This window comes from Oncorhynchus clarkii, chromosome 7 (genome assembly GCF_045791955.1).
Source record: "Oncorhynchus clarkii lewisi isolate Uvic-CL-2024 chromosome 7, UVic_Ocla_1.0, whole genome shotgun sequence".
Classification (NCBI taxonomy): domain Eukaryota; kingdom Metazoa; phylum Chordata; class Actinopteri; order Salmoniformes; family Salmonidae; genus Oncorhynchus; species Oncorhynchus clarkii.
The window spans coordinates 3,751,378-3,769,412 of NC_092153.1; the positions used below are offsets into that span (position 1 = coordinate 3,751,378).

At 45.8% G+C, this 18,035-nt stretch overlaps 1 protein-coding gene across 1 annotated transcript in view; it reads right to left on the reverse strand.

Moving 5' to 3' along the window:
- Window positions 1–17,220, reverse strand: part of LOC139412751 (vitamin K-dependent protein S-like) — a 36,997-nt gene extending 19,777 nt beyond the window's left edge. Inside the window, exons 1-4 of the mRNA XM_071159437.1 lie at window positions 17,003–17,220; window positions 13,852–14,009; window positions 10,875–10,899; window positions 4,540–4,626 (exon numbers count right to left, since the gene is read on the reverse strand). Of these exons, the coding sequence (XP_071015538.1) occupies window positions 4,540–4,626; window positions 10,875–10,899; window positions 13,852–14,009; window positions 17,003–17,084 (352 nt within the window). The 5' untranslated portion in view covers window positions 17,085–17,220. The remainder of the gene's footprint in view (window positions 1–4,539; window positions 4,627–10,874; window positions 10,900–13,851; window positions 14,010–17,002) is intronic.
- Window positions 17,221–18,035: the final 815 nt, after the last annotated feature.

The following is an 18,035-nucleotide window of genomic DNA, read 5'->3' on the forward strand; positions in this document are numbered from 1 at the left end:
AGTCCAGCTTCCCTGCCCCATCCACCGCTGCCCCTTGGACACTGATCACTTGGCTACATAGCTGATGCATGCTGGACTGTCCATTAATCACGGTAATCCATTCTGCTTGTTTATGTTTTATCTGTCGGCCCCAGCCGCACTTAGGCTCTGTGTGTAGTTAATCCGACCCTCTGCCTAATCAATCGCCATTCTACCTGCTGTTGTTGTGCTAGCTGATTAGCTGTTGTCTCACCTACTGTTTTAGCTAGCTCTCCCAATTCAACACCTGTGATTACTGTATGCCTTGCTGTATGTCTCTCTCAAATGTCAATATGCCTTGTATACTGTTGTGCAGGTTAGTTATCATTGTTTTAGTTTACAATGGAGCCCCTAGTTCCACTCTTTATACCCCTGTTACCTCCTTTGTCCCACCCCCCACACATGCGGTGACCTCACCCATTACAACCAGCATGTCCAGAGATACAACCTCTCTCATCATCACCCAGTGCCTGGGCTTACCTCCGCTGTACCCGCACCCCACCATACCCCTGTTTGCGCATTATGCCCTGAATATATTCTACCATGCCCAGAAACCTGCTCCTCTTATTCTCTGTCCCCAACGCCCTAGGCGACCAGTTTTGATAGCCTTCAGCCGCACCCTCATACTACTCCTTCTCTGTTCCGCGGGTGATGTGGAGGTAAACCCAGGCCCTGCATGTCCCCAGGCACCCTCATTTGTTGACTTCTGTGATCGAAAAAGCCTTGGTTTCATGCATGTCAACATCAGAAGCCTCCTCCCTAAGTTTGTCTTACTCACTGCTCTAGCACACTCTGCTAACCCTGATGTCCTTGCCGTGTCTGAATCCTGGCTCAGGAAGGCCACCAAAAATTCGGAGATTTCCATACCCAACTATAACATCTTCCGTCAAGATAGAACTGCCAAAGGAGGAGGAGTTGCAGTCTACTGCAGAGAGAGCCTGCAAAGTAATGTCATACTTTCCAGGTCCATACCCAAACAGTTCGAACTACTAATTTTGAAAATTACTCTCTCCAGAAATAAGTCTCTCACTGTTGCCGCCTGCTACCGACCCCCCTCAGCTCCCAGCTGTGCCCTGGACACCATTTGTGAATTGATCGCCCCCCATCTAGCTTCAGAGTTTGTTCTGTTAGGTGACCTAAACTGGGATATGCTTAACACCCCGGCAGTCCTACAATCTAAGCTAGATGCCCTCAATCTCACTCAAATCATCAAGGAACCCACCAGGTACAACCCTAACTCTGTAAACAAGGGCACCCTCATTGACGTCATCCTGACCAACTGGCCCTCCAAATACACCTCCGCTGTCTTCAACCAGGATCTCAGCGATCACTGCCTCATTGCCTGTATCCGCTACGGAGCCGCAGTCAAACGACCACCCCTCATCACTGTCAAACGCTCCCTAAAACACTTCTGTGAGCAGGCCTTTCTAATCGACCTGGCCCGGGTATCCTGGAAGGACATTGACCTCATCCCGTCAGTTGAGGATGCCTGGTCTTTCTTTAAAAGTAACTTCCTCACCATTTTAGATAAGCATGCTCCGTTCAAAAAATGCAGAACTAAGAACAGATATAGCCCCTGGTTCACTCCAGACCTGACTGCCCTCGACCAGCACAAAAACATCCTGTGGCGGACTGCACTAACATCTAACAGTCCCCGCGATATGCAACTGTTCAGGGAAGTCAGGAACCAATACACACAGTCAGTCAGGAAAGCTAAAGCCAACTTCTTCAGGCAGAAGTTTGCATCCTGTAGCTCCAACTCCAAAAAGTTCTGGGACACTGTGAAGTCCATGGAGAACAAGAGCACCTCCTCCCAGCTGCCCACTGCACTGAGGCTAGGTAACACGGTCACCACCGATAAATCCATGATTATCGAAAACTTCAACAAGCATTTCTCAACGGCTGGCCATGCCTTCCGCCTGGCTACTCCAACCTCGTCCAACAGCTCCCCCCCCCCCCGCAGCTACTCGCCCAAGCCTCTCCAGGTTCTCCTTTACCCAAATCCAGATAGCAGATGTTCTGAAAGAGCTGCAAAACCTGGACCCGTACAAATCAGCTGGGCTTGACAATCTGGACCCTCTATTCCTGAAACTATCCGCCGCCATTGTCGCAACCCCTATTACCAGCCTGTTCAACCTCTCTTTCATATCGTCTGAGATCCCCAAGGATTGGAAAGCTGCCGCAGTCATCCCCCTCTTCAAAGGGGGCGACACCCTGGACCCAAACTGTTACAGACCAATATCCATCCTGCCCTGCCTATCTAAGGTCTTCGAAAGCCAAGTCAACAAACAGATCACTGACCATCTTGAATCCCACCGTACCTTCTCCGCTGTGCAATCTGGTTTCCGAGCTGGTCACGGGTGTACCTCAGCCACGCTCAAGGTACTAAACGATATCATAACCGCCATCGATAAAAGACAGTACTGTGCAGCCGTCTTCATAGACCTTGCCAAGGCTTTCGACTCTGTCAATCACCGTATTCTTATTGGCAGACTCAGTAGCCTCGGTTTTTCGGATGACTGCCTTGCCTGGTTCACCAATTACTTTGCAGACAGAGTTCAGTGTGTCAAATCGGAGGGCATGCTGTCCGGTCCTCTGGCAGTCTCTATGGGGGTGCCACAGGGTTCAATTCTCGGGCCGACTCTTTTCTCTGTATATATCAATGATGTTTCTCATGCTGCGGGCGATTCCCTGATCCACCTCTACGCAGACGACACCATTCTATATACTTCCGGCCCGTCCTTGGACACTGTGCTATCTAACCTCCAAACGAGCTTCAATGCCATACAGCACTCCTTCCGTGGCCTCCAACTGCTCTTAAACGCTAGTAAAACCAAATGCATGCTTTTCAACCGTTCGCTGCCTGCACCCGCACGCCTGACCAGCATCACCACCCTGGATGGTTCCGACCTTGAATATGTGGACATCTATAAGTACCTAGGTGTCTGGCTAGACTCTAAACTCTCCTTCCAGACCCATATCAAACATCTCCAATCGAAAATCAAATCAAGAGTCGGCTTTCTATTCCGCAACAAAGCCTCCTTCACTCACGCCGCCAAACTTACCCTAGTAAAACTGACTATCCTACCGATCCTCGACTTCGGCGATGTCATCTACAAAATTGCTTCCAACACTCTACTCAGCAAACTGGATGCAGTTTATCACTGTGCCATCCGTTTTGTCACTAAAGCACCTTATACCACCCACCACTGCGACTTGTATGCTCTAATCGGCTGGCCCTCGCTACATATTCGTCGCCAGACCCACTGGCTCCAGCTCATCTACAAGTCCATGCTAGGTAAAGCTCCGCCTTATCTCAGTTCACTGGTTACGATGGCAACACCCATCCGTAGCACGCGCTCCAGCAGGTGTATCTCACTGATCATCCCTAAAGCCAACACCTCATTTGGCCGCCTTTCGTTCCAGTTCTCTGCTGCCTGTGATTGGAACGAATTGCAAAAATCGCTGAAGTTGGAGACTTTTATCTCCCTCACCAACTTCAAACATCTGCTATCTGAGCAGCTAACCGATCGCTGCAGCTGTACATAGTCTATTGGTAAATAGCCCACCCATTTTCACCTACCTCATCCCCATACTGTTTTTATTTATTTATTTTTCTGCTCTTTTGCACACCAATATCTCTACCTTTACATAACCATCTGATCATTTATCACTCCAGTGTTAATCTGCATAATTGTAATTATTTGCCTACCTTCTCATGCCTTTTGCACACAATGTATATATAGACTCCCCTTTTTTCTACTGTGTTATTGACTTGTTAATTGTTTACTCCATGTGTAACTCTGTGTTGTCTGTTCACACTGCTATGCCTTATCTTGGCCAGGTCGCAGTTGCAAATGAGAACTTGTTCTCAACTAGCCTACCTGGTTAAATAAAGGTGAAATAAAAATAAAAAAAAAAACGACCCGTGGGCCAGAATCCTACCACTAAACCAGGGGGGTCAAACATACGACCCGTGGACCAGCATCCTACCACTAAACCAGGGGGGTCAAACATACGACCACTAAACCAGCATCCTACCCCTAAACCAGGGTGGTCAAACATACGACCTGTGGGCCAGCATCCTACCCCTAAACCAGGGGGGTCAAACATACGACCCGTGGGCCAGCATCCTACCACTAATCCAGGGTGGTCAAATATACGACCCGTGGGCCAGCATCCTACCACTAAACCAGGGGGGTCAAACATACGACCACTCAACCAGCATCCTACCCCTAAACCAGGGTGGTCAAACATACGACCTGTGGGCCAGCATCCTACCACTAAACCAGGGGGGTCAAACATACGACCCGTGGGCCAGCATCCTACCACTAATCTAGGGGGGTCAAATATACGGCCCGTGGTGAAAAAATATGGAGGTGACAACTTTAAATTAAACTACGGACCTCATTGAAGACTAAATGAGGCCGGCGGGGAATTATTTTAGTTGACAACCCTTCTCTAAACCAACCCGTAACCCTGACCTCTGAACCCCAACAACCGTCTCTAACCTTTACCAACCTTTGACACAGGTTCTGAGGTTTGAAGGGACGTTGGAGTCTCCAGAGTTCTGGTTGTTGATGCCCACACGATGTGAACCCAGACAAACTGAAATACAACACAGTGGGGTTATATTAGCTGGCATCAGTCATATCATCAGACAACAACAGAGTGGGGTTATATTAGCTGACATCAGACAGACAGACAACAACACAGTGGGGTTATATTAGCTGACATCAGTCAGACAGACAACAACACAGTGGGGTTATATTAGCTGGCATCAGTCAGACAGACAACAACACAGTGGGGTTATATTAGCTGGCATCAGTCAGACAGACAACAACACAGTGGGGTTATATTAGCTGGCATCAGTCAGACAGACAACAACACAGTGGGGTTATATTAGCTGGCATCAGACAGACAACAACACAGTGGGGTTATATTAGCTGACATCAGTCAGACAGACAACAACACAGTGGGGTTATATTAGCTGACATCAGACAGACAACAACACAGTGGGGTTATATTAGCTGACATCAGTCAGACAGACAACAACACAGTGGGGTTATATTAGCTGACATCAGTCATATCATCAGACAACAAAACAGTGGGGTTATATTAGCTGGCATCAGTCATATCATCAGACAACAACACAGTGGGGTTATATTAGCTGACATCAGTCAGACAGACAACAACACAGTGGGGTTATATTAGCTGGCATCAGTCAGACAACACAGTGGGGTTATATTAGCTGGCATCAGACAGACAACACAGTGGGGTTATATTAGCTGACATCAGACAACAACACAGTGGGGTTATATTAGCTGACATCAGTCAGACAGACAACAACACAGTGGGGTTATATTAGCTGACATCAGACAGACAACAACACAGTGGGGTTATATTAGCTGACATCAGTCAGACAGACAACAACACAGTGGGGTTATATTAGCTGACATCAGTCATATCATCAGACAGACAACACAGTGGGGTTATATTAGCTGACATCAGTCATATCATCAGACAGACAGACAGACAACACAGTGGGGTTATATTAGCTGACATCAGACAGACAACACAGTGGGGTTATATTAGCTGACATCAGACAGACAACAACACAGTGGGGTTATATTAGCTGGCATCAGACAGACAACAACACAGTGGGGTTATATTAGCTGACATCAGACAGACAACACAGTGGGGTTATATTAGCTGGCATCAGACATATCATCAGACAGACAACAACACAGTGGGATTATATTAGCTGGCATCAGTCATATCATCAGACAGACAACACAGTGGGGTTATATTAGCTGACATCAGTCATATCATCAGACAGACAACAACACAGTGGGATTATATTAGCTGGCATCAGTCATATCATCAGACAGACAACACAGTGGGGTTATATTAGCTGACATCAGACATATCATCAGACAGACAGACAACAACACAGTGGGGTTATATTAGCTGGCATCAGACAGACAACACAGTGGGGTTATATTAGCTGACATCAGACAGACAACACAGTGGGGTTATATTAGCTGACATCAGTCATATCATCAGACAGACAGACAACAACACAGTGGGGTTATATTAGCTGGCATCAGACAGACAACACAGTGGGGTTATATTAGCTGACATCAGACAGACAACACAGTGGGGTTATATTAGCTGACATCAGACAGACAACACAGTGGGGTTATATTAGCTGACATCAGACAGACAACACAGTGGGGTTATATTAGCTGACATCAGACATATCATCAGACAGACAGACAACAACACAGTGGGGTTATATTAGCTGACATCAGTCATATCATCAGACAGACAACAACACAGTGGGGTTATATTAGCTGACATCAGTCATATCATCAGACAACAACACAGTGGGGTTATATTAGCTGGCATCAGTCAGACAGACAACACAGTGGGGTTATATTAGCTGACATCAGTCATATCATCAGACAGACAGACAACACAGTGGGGTTATATTAGCTGACATCAGTCATATCATCAGACAGACAGACAACACAGTGGGGTTATATTAGCTGACATCAGACATATCATCAGACAACAACACAGTGGGGTTATATTAGCTGACATCAGTCAGACAACACAGTGGGGTTATATTAGCTGACATCAGACATATCATCAGACAGACAACACAGTGGGGTTATAATAGCTGACATCAGTCATATCATCAGACAGACAGACAACAACACAGTGGGATTATATTAGCTGACATCAGTCATATCATCAGACAGACAACACAGTGGGGTTATATTAGCTGACATCAGTCAGACAGACAACAACACAGTGGGGTTATATTAGCTGACATCAGTCATATCATCAGACAGACAACACAGTGGGGTTATAATAGCTGACATCAGTCATATCATCAGACAGACAGACAACAACACAGTGGGATTATATTAGCTGACATCAGTCATATCATCAGACAGACAACACAGTGGGGTTATAATAGCTGACATCAGTCATATCATCAGACAGACAACACAGTGGGGTTATATTAGCTGACATCAGACAGACAACACAGTGGGGTTATATTAGCTGACATCAGACAGACAACACAGTGGGGTTATATTAGCTGACATCAGTCATATCATCAGACAGACAGACAACAACACAGTGGGGTTATATTAGCTGGCATCAGTCATATCATCAGACAACAACACAGTGGGGTTATATTAGCTGACATCAGTCAGACAGACAACAACACAGTGGGGTTATATTAGCTGGCATCAGTCAGACAGACAACAACACAGTGGGGTTATATTAGCTGACATCAGTCATATCATCAGACAGACAACACAGTGGGGTTATATTAGCTGACATCAGACAGACAACACAGTGGGGTTATATTAGCTGACATCAGACAGACAGACAACAACACAGTGGGGTTATATTAGCTGACATCAGACAGACAACACAGTGGGGTTATATTAGCTGACATCAGACAGACAACACAGTGGGGTAATATTAGCTGACATCAGACAGACAACACAGTGGGGTTATATTAGCTGACATCAGTCATATCATCAGACAGACAACACAGTGGGGTTATATTAGCTGACATCAGTCATATCATCAGACAGACAGACAACAACACAGTGGGGTTATATTAGCTGACATCAGACAGACAACAACACAGTGGGGTTATATTAGCTGACATCAGTCAGACAACACAGTGGGGTTATATTAGCTGGCATCAGTCATATCATCAGACAACAACACAGTGGGGTTATATTAGCTGACATCAGACAGACAGACAACAACACAGTGGGGTTATATTAGCTGACATCAGTCAGACAACACAGTGGGGTTATATTAGCTGGCATCAGACAGACAACACAGTGGGGTTATATTAGCTGGCATCAGTCAGACAGACAACAACACAGTGGGGTTATATTAGCTGACATCAGACAGACAACACAGTGGGGTTATATTAGCTGACATCAGTCATATCATCAGACAGACAACACAGTGGGGTTATATTAGCTGACATCAGTCATATCATCAGACAACAACACAGTGGGGTTATATTAGCTGACATCAGACAGACAACACAGTGGGGTTATATTAGCTGACATCAGACAGACAGACAACAACACAGTGGGGTTATATTAGCTGACATCAGTCAGACAGACAACAACACAGTGGGGTTATATTAGCTGACATCAGTCATATCATCAGACAACAACACAGTGGGGTTATATTAGCTGACATCAGACAGACAACAACACAGTGGGGTTATATTAGCTGACATCAGTCAGACAGACAACAACACAGTGGGGTTATATTAGCTGACATCAGACAGACAACACAGTGGGGTTATATTAGCTGACATCAGACAGACAACAACACAGTGGGGTTATATTAGCTGACATCAGACAGACAACAACACAGTGGGGTTATATTAGCTGACATCAGTCATATCATCAGACAACAACACAGTGGGGTTATATTAGCTGACATCAGTCATATCATCAGACAACAACACAGTGGGGTTATATTAGCTGACATCAGACAGACAACAACACAGTGGGGTTATATTAGCTGACATCAGTCAGACAACACAGTGGGGTTATATTAGCTGACATCAGACAGACAACACAGTGGGGTTATATTAGCTGGCATCAGTCATATCATCAGACAGACAACACAGTGGGGTTATATTAGCTGACATCAGACAGACAACAACACAGTGGGGTTATATTAGCTGACATCAGTCAGACAGACAACAACACAGTGGGGTTATATTAGCTGACATCAGACAGACAACACAGTGGGGTTATATTAGCTGGCATCAGACAGACAACACAGTGGGGTTATATTAGCTGACATCAGACAGACAACACAGTGGGGTTATATTAGCTGACATCAGTCATATCATCAGACAGACAACACAGTGGGGTTATATTAGCTGACATCAGTCATATCATCAGACAGACAACACAGTGGGGTTATATTAGCTGACATCAGTCATATCATCAGACAGACAGACAACAACACAGTGGGGTTATATTAGCTGACATCAGACAGACAACAACACAGTGGGGTTATATTAGCTGACATCAGACAGACAACAACACACTGGGGTTATATTAGCTGACATCAGTCATATCATCAGACAACAACACAGTGGGGTTATATTAGCTGACATCAGACATATCATCAGACAGACAACACAGTGGGGTTATATTAGCTGACATCAGTCATATCATCAGACAACAACACAGTGGGGTTATATTAGCTGACATCAGACAGACAACAACACAGTGGGGTTATATTAGCTGACATCAGACAGACAGACAACACAGTGGGGTTATATTAGCTGACATCAGTCATATCATCAGACAACAACACAGTGGGGTTATATTAGCTGGCATCAGTCATATCATCAGACAACAACACAGTGGGGTTATATTAGCTGACATCAGACAGACAGACAACAACACAGTGGGGTTATATTAGCTGACATCAGACAGACAGACAACAACACAGTGGGGTTATATATTAGCTGGCATCAGACAGACAACACAGTGGGGTTATATTAGCTGGCATCAGTCAGACAGACAACAACACAGTGGGGTTATATTAGCTGACATCAGACATATCATCAGACAGACAGACAACACAGTGGGGTTATATTAGCTGACATCAGTCATATCATCAGACAGACAACACAGTGGGGTTATATTAGCTGACATCAGTCATATCATCAGACAACAACACAGTGGGGTTATATTAGCTGACATCAGACAGACAACAACACAGTGGGGTTATATTAGCTGGCATCAGACAGACAACAACACAGTGGGGTTATATTAGCTGACATCAGACAGACAACAACACAGTGGGGTTATATTAGCTGGCATCAGACAGACAACAGAGTGGGGTTATATTAGCTGACATCAGTCATATCATCAGACAACAACACAGTGGGGTTATATTAGCTGGCATCAGTCATATCATCAGACAGACAACACAGTGGGGTTATATTAGCTGACATCAGTCATATCATCAGACAGACAACACAGTGGGGTTATATTAGCTGACATCAGACAGACAACAACACAGTGGGGTTATATTAGCTGACATCAGACATATCATCAGACAGACAACACAGTGGGGTTATATTAGCTGACATCAGACAGACAACAACACAGTGGGGTTATATTAGCTGACATCAGACAGACAGACAACACAGTGGGGTTATATTAGCTGACATCAGTCATATCATCAGACAGACAACACAGTGGGGTTATATTAGCTGACATCAGACAGACAACAACACAGTGGGGTTATATTAGCTGACATCAGTCATATCATCAGACAGACAACACAGTGGGGTTATATTAGCTGACATCAGACATATCATCAGACAGACAACACAGTGGGGTTGTTGTCTGATGATATGACTGATGAGCTGATAAGCTGACATCAGTCACATGATAACTCATTGAGGAACGGGTGGCTGAGGGTCAGCTAGATTCTATATCGCTAGATGTTGTTAATGGAAACATGTCTGAAAACAGGACTTCAACACAGTGGTCTGGGTTTGAAGGGACTGGCTGAAAGGGACTGGCTGAAAGGGACTGGCTGAAAGGGACTGGTTGAAAGGGACATGGTTGAAAGGGACATGGCTGAAAGGGACTGGCTGAAAGGGACTGGCTGAAAGGGACATGGTTGAAAGGGACTGGCTGAAAGGGACTGGCTGAAAGGGACTGGCTGAAAGGGACTGGTTGAAAGGGACATGGCTGAAAGGGACTGGCTGAAAGGGACGGGCTGAAAACAGGACTTCAACAGAGTGCAGAAGGGTTGAAACTTACAGACATATTGAGGATAGAAGTGTTCCTGTAAAAAGAGAGGAGACATTATTAGCAGACGCCTCGTGTCCGTCTGTGTTCAGTCAACAGCTTGAGGTCAACGTCCCGCTCCATCCCACTCAGCTACGTCAACACTAGTCAACGTCCCGCTCCATCCCACTCAGCTATGTCAACACTAGTCAATGTCCCGCTCCATCCCACTCAGCTACGTCAACACTAGTCAACGTCCCGCTCCATCCCACTCAGCTACGTCAACACTAGTCCATCCCACTCAGCTACGTCAACACTAGTCAATGTCCCGCTCCATCCCACTCAGCTACGTCAACACTAGTCAACGTCCCGCTCCATCCCACTCAGCTACGTAAACACTAGTCCATCCCACTCAGCTACATCAACACTAGTCAACGTCCCGCTCCATCCCACTCAGCTACGTCAACACTAGTCAATGTCCCGCTCCATCCCACTCAGCTACGTCAACACTAGTCCATCCCACTCAGCTACGTCAACACTAGTCAACGTCCTGCTCCATCCCACTCAGCTACGTCAACACTAGTCGATGTCCCGCTCCATCCCACTCAGCTACGTCAACACTAGTCGATGTCCCGCTCCATCCCTCAGCTACGTCAACACTAGTCGATGTCCCGCTCCATCCCACTCAGCTACGTCAACACTAGTCAACGTGCCGCTCCATCCCACTCAGCTACGTCAACACTAGTCAACGCCCCGCTCCATCCCACTCAGCTACGTCAACACTAGTCGACGTCCCGCTCCATCCCACTCAGCTACGTCAACACTAGTCGACGTCCCGCTCCATCCCACCCAGCTACGTCAACACTAGTCGACGTCCCGCTCCATCCCACTCAGCTACGTCAACACTAGTCGACGTCCCGCTCCATCCCACTCAGCTACGTCAACACTAGTCAACGTCCCGCTCCATCCCACTCAGCTATGTCAACACTAGTCAATGTCCCGCTCCATCCCACTCAGCTACGTCAACACTAGTCAACGTCCCGCTCCATCCCACTCAGCTACGTCAACACTAGTCCATCCCACTCAGCTACGTCAACACTAGTCAATGTCCCGCTCCATCCCACTCAGCTACGTCAACACTAGTCAACGTCCCGCTCCATCCCACTCAGCTACGTAAACACTAGTCCATCCCACTCAGCTACATCAACACTAGTCAACGTCCCGCTCCATCCCACTCAGCTACGTCAACACTAGTCAATGTCCCGCTCCATCCCACTCAGCTACGTCAACACTAGTCCATCCCACTCAGCTACGTCAACACTAGTCAACGTCCTGCTCCATCCCACTCAGCTACGTCAACACTAGTCGATGTCCCGCTCCATCCCACTCAGCTACGTCAACACTAGTCGATGTCCCGCTCCATCCCACTCAGCTACGTCAACACTAGTCGATGTCCCGCTCCATCCCACTCAGCTACGTCAACACTAGTCAACGTGCCGCTCCATCCCACTCAGCTACGTCAACACTAGTCAACGCCCCGCTCCATCCCACTCAGCTACGTCAACACTAGTCCACGACCCGCTCCATCCCACTCAGCTACGTCAACACTAGTCGACGTCCCGCTCCATCCCACCCAGCTACGTCAACACTAGTCGACGTCCCGCTCCATCCCACTCAGCTACGTCAACACTAGTCGACGTCCCGCTCCATCCCACTCAGCTACGTCAACACTAGTCAACGTCCCGCTCCATCCCACTCAGCGACGTCAACACTAGTCAACGTCCCGCTCCATCCCAGTCAGCGACGTCAACACTAGTCAACGTGCCGCTCCATCCCACTCAGCTACGTCAACACTAGTCAACGTCCCGCTCCATCCCACTCAGCTACGTCAACACTAGTCAACGCCCCACTCAGCTACGTCAACACTAGTCAACGTCCCGCTCCATCCCACTCAGCTACGTCAACACTAGTCAACGTCCCGCTCTATCCCACTCAGCTACGTCAACACTAGTCAACGCCCCGCTCCATCCCACTCAGCTACGTTAAATACTAGTCAACGTCCCGCTCCATCCCACTCAGCTACGTCAACACTAGTCAACGCCCCGCTCCATCCCACTCAGCTACGTTAAATACTAGTCAACGTGCCGCTCCATCCCACTCAGCTACGTCAACACTAGTCAACGTCCCGCTCCATCCCACTCAGCTACATCAACACTAGTCAACGTCCCGCTCCATCCCACTCAGCTACGTCAACACTAGTCAACGTCCCGCTCCATCCCACTCAGCTACGTCAACACTAGTCAACGTCCCGCTCTATCCCACTCAGCTACGTCAACACTAGTCAACGCCCCGCTCCATCCCACTCAGCTACGTTAAATACTAGTCAACGCGGGAAACCTCACGGCGTAAACAAACACATGATGGGGGGAACAGTTCAATGACCTGAGTCTGCTACATACACACACACACACGCACACACTCTCCCCAGGCCCCTCCTGACATGACCATCTAGTGACTACCCTCTCCCTCTCCCCAGGTCCCTCCTGACATGACCATCTAGTGTCTACCCTCTCCCTATCCCCAGGTCCCTCCTGACATGACCATCTAGTGACTATCCTCTCTCTCTCCCCAGGTCTCTCCTGACATGACCATCTAGTGACTATCCTCTCCCTATCCCCAGGTCCCTCCTGACATGACCATCTAGTGACTACCCTCTCCCCAGGTCCCTCCTGACATGACCATCTAGTGACTACCCTCTCCCTCGGTCTCTCCTGACATGACCATCTAGTGACTATCCTCTCTCTCTCCCCAGGTCCCTCCTGACATGACCATCTAGTGACTACCCTCTCCCTTTGTCTCTCCTGACATGACCATCTAGTGACTACCCTCTCCCTCTCCCTCGGTCCCTCCTGACATGACTATCTAGTGACTATCCTCTCTCTCTCCCCAGGTCCCTCCTGACATGACCATCTAGTAAGTAGTGTGCCAGGGGCCCTCAGGAGCCACTCACCGTCTCCGGGTAGTTCTCAAAGATCTCCCTTGCCTCCTCCTTGTTGCACAGCTCCTCGATACATTCTCTCTCCAGGTTACCTTTCTTACTCTCCTCAAACATGGAGTTGGCCCTGCGGTGCCGAGACAGAAACTGGGAGGCCCTGTTCTGAGTTAGGACTGGAGACACACACGTGTAACTGGGTTGGTTATATTTTCACTTGCAACTCCAGAAATATGTATTCAATGTTTTATGCGTTTCTATTCAAATCAAATCAAATCAAATTTTATTTGTCACATACACATGGTTAGCAGATGTTAATGCGAGTGTAGCGAAATGCTTGTGCTTCTAGTTCCGACAATGCAGTAATAACCAACAAGTAATCTAACTAACAATTCCAAAACTACTGTCTTGTACACAGTGTGAGGGGATAAAGAATATGTACATAAGGATATATGAATGAGTGATGGTACAGAGCAGCAGAGGCAGATACAGTAGATGGTATCGAGTGCAGTATATACATATGAGATGAGTATGTAAACAAAGTGGCATAGTTAAAGTGGCTAGTGATACATGTATTACATAAGGATACAGTCGATGATATAGAGTACAGTATATACGTATGCATATTGGTTGTGTAAGGACGGACGCTGAGAGACAAGGATACAAGTACAGGGAGTTAACAGTTAATAAACAAGGAGAGTTAACAGTTAATAAACAAGGAGAGTTAACAGTTAATAAACAAGGGGAGTTAACAGTTAATAAACAAGGGGAGTTAACAGTTAATAAACAAGGAGAGTTAACAGTTAATAAACAAGGGGAGTTAACAGTTAATAAACATAAACAAGGAGAGTTAACAGTTAATAAACATAAACAAGGGGAGTTAACAGTTAATAAACAAGGAGAGTTAACAGTTAATAAACAAGGAGAGTTAACAGTTAATAAACAAGGGGAGTTAACAGTTAATAAACAAGGGGAGTTAACAGTTAATAAACAAGGAGAGTTAACAGTTAATAAACAAGGAGAGTTAACAGTTAATAAACATAAACAAGGAGAGTTAACAGTTAATAAACATAAACAAGGGGAGTTAACAGTTAATAAACAAGGAGAGTTAACAGTTAATAAACAAGGGGAGTTAACAGTTAATAAACAAGGAGAGTTAACAGTTTATAAACAAGGAGAGTTAACAGTTAATAAACAAGGGGAGTTAACAGTTAATAAACAAGGAGAGTTAACAGTTAATAAACAAGGGGAGTTAACAGTTAATAAACATAAACAAGGAAAGTTAACAGTTAATAAACATAAACAAGGGGAGTTAACAGTTAATAAACAAGGAGAGTTAACAGTTAATAAACCAGTTAATAAACAAGGGAAGTTAACAGTTAATAAACAAGGAGAGTTAACAGTTAATAAACCAGTTAATAAACAAGGGAAGTTAACAGTTAATAAACAAGGGGAGTTAACAGTTAATAAACAAGGAGAGTTAACAGTTAATAAACAAGGGGAGTTAACAGTTAATAAACAACGGACAGGAAACAAACAAGGACCGCGTCTGGACAAGGGATATAAACACAACGACGATAATGCTGACACAAGGAACAAACTGAGGAACAGACAGATATAGAAGGGGCAATCAACAAAATGAAGGAGGCCAGGGTAGTCCAATGAGGGCAGATACGCGTAATGATGGTGGCAGGTGTCTGTAATGATGGGCAGCCTGGCGCCCTCGAGCGCCAGAGACGGAGAGCGGGAGCAGGCGTGTCAGGTTGGTTGAATTTACATATCAATTAGGTGTCATGATATCGGCGACACTTGCAGATAGGGGGAGATCACAAAACAAACTCCTCCCAGTCTGATATTAACCTGCCAGTGTAACAGTATAGCTTCCGTCCCTCTCCTTGCCCCTACCTGGGCTCGTACCAGGAACACATCGACAACAGCCACCCTCGAAGCATCGTCACCCCATTGCTCCAGAGCAAAGGGAACAACTACTTCAGGGTCTCAGAACGAGTGACGTCACCGATTGAAATGCTATTAGCGCGCACCACCGCTAACTAGCTAGCCATTTCACATGGATTACACTAGCATTAGGTCACGTTCTGAAACACTGTATTCTATTTTCAGATGTACAATGTGTAGGAGTTCACTAGGTACGTGTCCAGATGTATACAGTACATGTATAGTACCTGTTAGATATTGAGGGGGCTTCCTGGGATGAACTTTTTATTCAATGTTATTGCTGTAAGAGTGAGTTAGCTAGCATGCTCTAATTACAATGGTCACATTAGCTCCCCGCTTAATACTGATATTGACATGCAAGCGGACGAATCACGAATGTTCGGCCGTCAACATACTGGTTGATTCCTGCACATCTAAATGTGTTTCCTTCTGTCTATAGTCAGAATAAACACCAAATCAACTGTGTGATCGATGGCTGGGACCTGTCCTTTCTTTTAAAAAAAACACAACGCAAGAAGTTACGAAGTCCTGATGACGTCAGTTCCACTCACACGACACGCGTTTTATTACACCGTTATTACAATGTGATGACAGCGGGGGGGTAGTAATGGGGTTTGTGTGAATGGTGTATGTGACCACATAGGAATCTATATTGATATTTGACACATGTTTTGATGGATGAATCATTTGGATCAAACTGTAGATTAAACGGATTAGTTAACAGTCCCATTTCAACAGGTCTTTGTTCTTGTTTTGGCAGGGAATTACCCCCCTCAACACGTGGTCTTATTCAAATTATTTAAAGCAATTTTGTTTTTTAAAAACAAAACATAAATCATCTAGGAGGTGTCACTCATCTTCCAGGACCGCAGGAACAGTGTAAAAACATCCGATCACCTGTTGCCTCTTTGTCGACATACGCAGCTCAAAACATGTTTCAGACTTTATAACATGCTGTGAAAAGTAGCGTTGGCTTCGACACATTAAAGTTGTCTTTTAGTAACAAGTTACAATTAATTATTTGGCTTTGACGGATATAAATTGTATTTTAGTATGGAAGTTACCGTTAATTCTTTGGGAAAAGAAAAACACCAAACATACACCCCCTGATCTTGTGTAAAAGCGTAAAACAACCACCAAAGTTGTACTTTTACTTTCCACATAAGTCCATTTTTCCGTTATCCAACATAAAGTAAAATAACGTTTCACTTACATCGATGAGCATCGCAAAGCGCCATCAGAAAGATGAAACAAGCCACCGATTCTCCTAATAAACTAGGTTTATTTCTCCACATAGTAAAAACCGATCCTCGGAACAGCTCAGGTCCGCGACAAAAACTTTAATCTTCCCGAAAATGTTTTCGCCTGTTCAGTGGAGAGGGAGCTGGGACTGGACCGGGAGCGGAGAGAGGAGAGGAGGGAGACGTGTGTGTCGTGAACCACATTAACATGAGCAACAAAAGCCTTCAAAATAAAATAAAAATATATATCTTCACAAAAGTAGTGCACTGGGTCTGTACAGATCCGTTTGAGTCCATGTTCTCTTGATACGTGCATAAATTGGACCGTTTTCCTGTCCTGTTAAACATTCAAAATGAAACCAGTACTTGTGCATGTCAGGAAAAATGTATGGAGTTTAAAAAAAGAAAGACATTATTTTCTTTAGGAATGTAATTCAGTAAAAGTAAATGTAGTCAAACATGTAAATAGTCAAGTCAAGTACAGATACCCAGAAAAACTCACAGAACACAACTGTTTGTCTTTAAGAGCTACGATAGTAATATGAGTGTCTAACGGATGTGAAACGGCTAGCTTAGTTAGCGGTGGTGCTGGTGTAACGGATGTGAAACGGCTAGCTTAGTTAGCGGTGGTGCTGGTGTAACGGATGTGAATCGGCTAGCTAGTTAGCGGTGGTGCTGGTGTAACGGATGTGAATCGGCTAGCTAGTTAGCGGTGGTGCTGGTGTAACGGATGTGAAACGGCTAGCTAGATAGCGGTGGTGCTGGTGTAACAGATCTGAAACGGCTAGCTAGTTAGCGGTGGTGCGCGCTAAATAGCGTTTCAATCGGTGACGTCACTTTCTCTGAGACCTTGAAGTAGTAGTTCCCCTTGCTCTGCAAGGGCCGCGGCTTTTGTGGAACGATGGGTAACGATGCTTCGTGGGTGACTGTTGTTGATGTGTGCAGAGGGTCCCTGGTTCGCGCCCGGGTATGGGCGAGGGGACGATCTAAAGTTACACTGTCACA